General features: G+C 42.1%; 1 protein-coding gene across 3 annotated transcripts in view; it reads right to left on the bottom strand.

Annotated features, from left to right (window-relative positions):
- INPP5F (inositol polyphosphate-5-phosphatase F) overlaps positions 1–6,000 on the bottom strand; it is an 89,384-nt gene that overhangs the window by 17,003 nt on the left and 66,381 nt on the right. For 2 of the 3 annotated variants that reach the window (XM_023730011.1, XM_004374898.2), the window contains 3 exons: positions 5,691–5,811; positions 4,076–4,204; positions 1,023–1,140 (listed from right to left, as the gene is read on the bottom strand). In XM_023730011.1, coding sequence (XP_023585779.1) covers positions 1,023–1,140; positions 4,076–4,204; positions 5,691–5,811 — 368 coding nt within the window. Of the gene's footprint in view, positions 1–1,022; positions 1,141–2,070; positions 2,112–4,075; positions 4,205–5,690; positions 5,812–6,000 lie in introns of those variants that run through there. The other variant, XM_023730012.1, reaches the window with a different exon arrangement.

The raw sequence follows: 6,000 nt of genomic DNA, 5'->3' as shown, positions 1-6,000 counted from the left end.
CCCTGACAGGGAACACAACAGAGAGGCCCTGATGGAGCAGGAGAAAGGTGGGGTGCAGAACTCAAATTCTAGTAAGAAGACCAGATTTAATGGTTTAAGACTGGAGGAACCCCAGAAAGCATGGCCCCCAGACTCTCCGTCATCCAAGAACTAAAACAATTCCTGAGGCCAACTCTTCAGACAAAGATTAGACAGGACTATGGGACATAAAATGATACTCGGGAAGAGTGTGCTTTTTATTTTTAGCTCAAGTAGATACACAAGACTAAATGGGCAGCTTCTGTCCGGAGGTGAGATGAGAAGGCAGAGAGGGTCAGGAAGGAGATGATTGAACAGACACGGGAAATCCGGGGTAGAAAGGAGGAGTGTGTTGTCACAATACAGGGAGAGCAATTAGGGTCACATAACAACGTATGTATAAATTTTAGTATGAGAGACTAACTTGAATTGTATACTTTCACTTAAAGTACAACAATAAAAAAAATAAACAAAAAACAAGCCAAGGCATTAATTCTCCTGGGTAACATACCCTCCATTTCCTCTTCTAAAAAGTGATGAGTTGGTTAGGATAATCTCTAAACCTGGATATTAAGCCATGATTATAGACAAGGGTGGTGTATTCATTCACAGTCAGAACACATGATAAATAGCAAGGGGTGGGGGGATTATTTCATTACATCTCTCAGCCTTAAATAATGGGAAAACATGTGGAATACAGGGTTTTCGGTTGGTGAGGTCTTAGGGTACCTTATTCCACACTCCAGGAGCCTCAACTCTGCTGTCTTTTACGTGAATAGCAAATTGACAAATCTGTATGAAAATAGGTGGTTTCTTTTGTTGCTCCAGCCTAAAAGACTTCTCAAGCTCTAATCTTGTAAACATTTGAACCTAAGATGTTCACTATACAAACACAAGTATATTACAAAACATACGAGTTATGTTAATAAAGTTGGTTTCTGTAAAATGTTAGTCACAGAAAGAATAACACATTTTAAGGCAAGGAAAGCAGTTCTGTGTCTTACCTATGACAGCTTGCCTATAAGCATCCTTAAATCGATTCAGGTAATACCTATTTGCCGAGTTCACTCCATCTTTCATTACTCCGGCCAACTTCCTCTCCCCTGTCCTTGTAAAGTCACCCTGTCAAAGAAAAGGTCATTTTGACAATTTATTCGAATGTAAGAATGTTCCCAAATTAATCATGGGCCGTCAGTTCAGGAGTAGAATTCTAAAGGCTACCATGAACTTTCAAAATTTCCAAATGGTGTAGTTAATATATGCTTTGTGGGATCAAGTCTCCACAGCTAGATGGTCTGCTAGGGTAAAGCCATTCTTGGCAATCTAGAATTTCTAGTTCACATGTGATGAACAATTATACAAGAAAGACCAAAACAACAAAAAGATTTTCAAGCCTCAAAGTGGTATAATATGCAAAAACCACAAAATTCTCATGCAAGAAAGCCTGTACAGTTCCCTGAAGTTTATGACAATGGGATTTAACGTGTGTGTGTTTGTGAGTGTGTGTATAGAGAGAGTGAGCGAGCAAGCAAGAGTGTGCAGAGCTTTCCATACCTGCTGCACATTACAATTATCCACAGAATGATCCAATGAAGATATAAATTGTTTTGTTTCCTTTGCTTTTCACAACAAAGATGTCAGACCAAGTCCCTAGAGATAGTGACTTAAACTTAAGGCAAGGAAGGTACTGTCTCTTCTTCCCCATCCCAACACCACTAATTTGTATCCAAGGCAATCTTAGAAAGAGGCCTTGCCCTGAAACTGCTGCCTATTAATTGGGTCATTCACAGGAACTATTAGTACAGGTAGTCCCCAACTTACGACGTATTTGAATTATGACAAACCACACTTACCATTGTCTTTTTTGTGTGTGTACATCTTATCGTTAGTAATATGTACTACATACAATGTTAAAATATATCTGTAAGTTTATATGTAATGTTTCCAACCTCCAAAGACAAATAAAGATCAGATTTATAGACACTGATAATAAAAGGCAATAATAATAAAAACTAAAAAAAGAAAAAAAGAAAAATTAGGTATTCGACTTACAACAGAGTCGTCAGAACGAAACCTCGTATGTCGGGGACTACCTGTGTAGCAAGAGAATCTATTACAGGAGACGGCATTGGTAGTTCAGTGGTAGAATTTTCACTTCCACATGGGAGACCCAGATTTCAGTCCTAGCCAATACACCTCAAGCGCAGCCACCACCACCTGTCAGTGGAGGTTTGCCTGTTGCTATGATGCTGAACAGGTTTCAGCAGAGCTTCCAGACTAAGACAAACTAGGAAAAAAGGCCTGGCAATCTACTTCCAAAAATCAACCACTGAAAACTCTATGGATCATAATGGTCTAATCCGCAACTGTTCATGGGGGTGGTACAGAACCGGCCAGCATTTCATCCCATTGTGCACGGAGTTGCTATTAGCCAGGGCAGACTTTACGGAAGCTAACAATAACAATCTCTTACAGCAGAGGGAGGCATGAATGCTGATTCCAAACAAGTTTAAAATAGAAGTATAAAAAGAAGCACAGTAAAACATGTGAAAGCTGAAACCTGTGTAGCGCAGAAACTTGTCAGAGAAGAAAAACTCAAATATTTTCCACTAATAGAGAGCAACAGAAAAGTGGTAAGACTGCAAAGGTGGAAAACTTGCGAGACCTGGAAAAACAAGGCAGCCCTTTTGAGTTCCAGCTCTCACAGGTTTCACTGTCTTTCCCTTTAAACTGTAACTTATACAAGGACTTCTAAAGTTCACTTCCCTTAATTTAATAAAGAGCTTTTTGATATTTATTACTTAACCAAAAGATGGACTATCTGGTACCTGTGGAAGTCTTGAGGGTATACAATTGCCATATAAGAAATATCTGCAAATGAATTATTACCTTGAAGGAAAATTAACATAAATCTAATTTGAACTAACTTAACCACTTCCTATTGCCATAAAACAAAAAACTAAACCTACTGCCATCGAGTCAATTCCAACTCACGGCAACCCAACAGGACAGAGTAGAACTGCCCCATAGGCCTTCCAAGGAGCGGCTGGTGGATTTGAACTGCCGACCCTTTGGTTAGCAGCTGAGCTCTTAACCACTGCAACCACCAGGGCTTCCCCTATTGCCCATAGAGGGAGGGTTTTTTTTTTAGGTATCAGGGACCATCTTTTGACACTTAACTTAAAATCCTGCGAGGATTAGCTCTCCAGAATCCTCAAAGTCTTTACTAGTAACAACCGCAAAAATTAATAAGGTATTTCTTGGGCATTTACTATGTGCCAGGGAATATTCTAAACCCCTTCATACTTTGGAAACCCTGGTGGCGTAGTGGTTAAGAGCTACAGCTGCTAACCGAAAGGTCGGCAGTTTGAATCCACAAGGTGCTCCTTGGAAGCTCTATGGGGGCAGTTCTACTCCGTCCTATAGAGTAGCTAGGAGTCAGAATTGACTCACTGGCAGTGGGTTTGGTTTAGTTTCATACTTTAACTCATATAATCCAGTGACAGCCTTCTGAAGTAGGCCCACTACTAATATTCCGATTTTACAGATGAGGAGACTGGCACACAGGTTAAGCAGTGGGTCACAGAGCCAGTAGAGGCAGGGATGGGATTCACATGGAGAGGAGGCAAACTATCAGACAGGGGGTCAAATCCTGTCCACAGACATGCTTTCTTTTGTCTGAACAAAGTTTTAAAAACCAGCTATTTGATATAGAATTCCAGATTTCCAGACTCCCTTGGAAATCTGGAAGACCTGGCAACATGGCCCCATATGGGGACCTCTATCCCATAAGGCAAGGACGGACAGCCTCTCCCACAGCAGCCTGTGCTGCTCCTCAGGTCTACACAGCCTCACGTCTCCCTCCGAGTCACCTTACCTGGGCCCTGTGGGAATCTAAATGTGTGACCCTGCCTGAGCCAACATTCCAGAAAGGAGATAACTACAAGGACACACACCTGTAGTCCACATACCATTCTCAGAAACAAAGCCGGTTTTAAACCACAATCTGATCTGCGTCCCACAGACGGACCCACGAATGCTTGCTGCACGCATTTACCTTGAGAGCGGCTGTCCCGGCATACTGTCTACTAATGGAGTCCCCGTTGTTGGCCCACATTATCTGGTAAATCCGATTGCATTTCACTGGCAGTGGCTGCTCTGGGGGCATCACACCGAGTTTTTTCAGCTAAAATGAACACAAGGGCAGATTAACTGCATAGGAGCCAGGAAACCACAGCATAAAATGTATGCTGCAAAAAAAGGAAGTGTAATCATATACAATTTAGGACCCTTAAAAAAAAAGCAGTCATGGTTCCAGACTTATTTTTTTTAATAAAGTGCTGCCTGGAAGACAGCTTTATAAATTACTACAGCTGAATAAAATGTTTATATTGTGTTGGTGTAATTTTTAGTGTATAGATTCACACTATTATATTTTGTCTTTGTTTTAAAACTTGCCTATGAAGTGAAACTAAGTAACAAAAAAACATATAGAAGCAACAGTAACATTAATAGTAGCAAGTGTCCAGCAAACATTAGCCCTGGGCCAGGCCCAGGGCTCTGAGTGCTTTTACAAAAACTCTCATTTATTTCTCATTAGCAGTTCTGTGCAATCGATACTCTTATTATCCCCATTTTAAAGATGAGGACACTGAGGTTTGGAAAGGTTAAGCTCTTTGCATGGGGCCAACATCTAGCATGTGGTAGAGTCAGTGTTTGAACACAGGGAGATGACTCAAAACCCTAGATGCTTAAATGCTACATTAAACTGCCTGTCAGGAAAAAACAGAAACCATGCTGGGTATGTCCACCTTGGGAATTTAATACAGAGAATCTGTAACTCAGGTGATCGGGGGCTGAAAGACCTGAGAGGAGACACTGAGGTAGCAGCGATGACGTCTGCAGGAAGCCGCTGCCACCCCTAGGGCTGAGGCACAAAGGGAGAGACTGGTTCCATGGTGCCAAGGAACCAACAAGCCCAGAGACGGCAGTGCTGGCAGGAATAGCACAGGTGAAGGAGCTTGTCCCTTTTCCTCTGCTTGCCTGGTGGTCTCCCTCTAGCAAGCCCTCTTGACAGAGTTTGACAAGGAGCCGGCTGGCTAAGCAGACAGGTGATATACAGATTCCCGGGCCCAGCATCCAGAAGGAATACAGAAGGGCGTGTTTGGGAGGGAGTCCCTCGGTGGCGTGAACGGTTAAGTGCTTCACTACTAGCTGAAAGGGTGGTGGTTCGAACCCACCCAGAGGTGCCTCAGAAGACAGGCCTGGCAATCTGCATCTGAAAGGTCACAGCCTTGAAAACCCTACGGAGCAGTTCTACTCTGCACACTTGGGGTCCCCATGAGTCAGAATCAATTTGACGGCAACTAACAACGAGGTCCTGGGAAGTTATTACAAAAGGGTCAGTTTGGAACTGAAGGCAAAAAGGCAAATGACCACACAATGCCACCCAATACATTTTATTGGGGCTGACATGCCTGAAATAAGTACTTAAGAGAATGCCACCTTATTCAGTTTATTTCTAGTGAAGTTTGAGCTTTCTAAGTTTGAATGCAGCAAGGATGTTGGTACGCTGTAAATGTTCTATTGGACAAAGATTTTAGCTGTTCTTTTACATACGAAAAAAAACCATTTAAAGATGAATGTTGACCCTCCAGAGGACTCCACATTACCTGCTGCTCCAGGACCACCCGTGCGATGGCAGCTTGGACCACGTTGGTGCGATCCAGGCAGTCCATGCAATTCACACGGAAAATCCCCTCCTGTTTACATATCACCCCGGCTTGATCCACCCTTTTCAAAAACAGGACAGGGGCATTTTACAATGTAAAATACTTTAATAAGCTTTCAAAAACCACAATTCTTTAAGGTATAACAATAACAACAGTAGCATTAGCTCTCAGTGGTTTAGAATATTATTATGATATGTGAGGCATTACCAAGTCCTTTATAGATATTATTGCTAATTCACATAATCATTTG

Source organism: Trichechus manatus, unplaced genomic scaffold (genome assembly GCF_000243295.1).
Source record: "Trichechus manatus latirostris isolate Lorelei unplaced genomic scaffold, TriManLat1.0 scaffold00031, whole genome shotgun sequence".
Lineage (NCBI taxonomy): Eukaryota > Metazoa > Chordata > Mammalia > Sirenia > Trichechidae > Trichechus > Trichechus manatus.
This window is presented reverse-complemented; position numbering and strand designations above follow the sequence as displayed.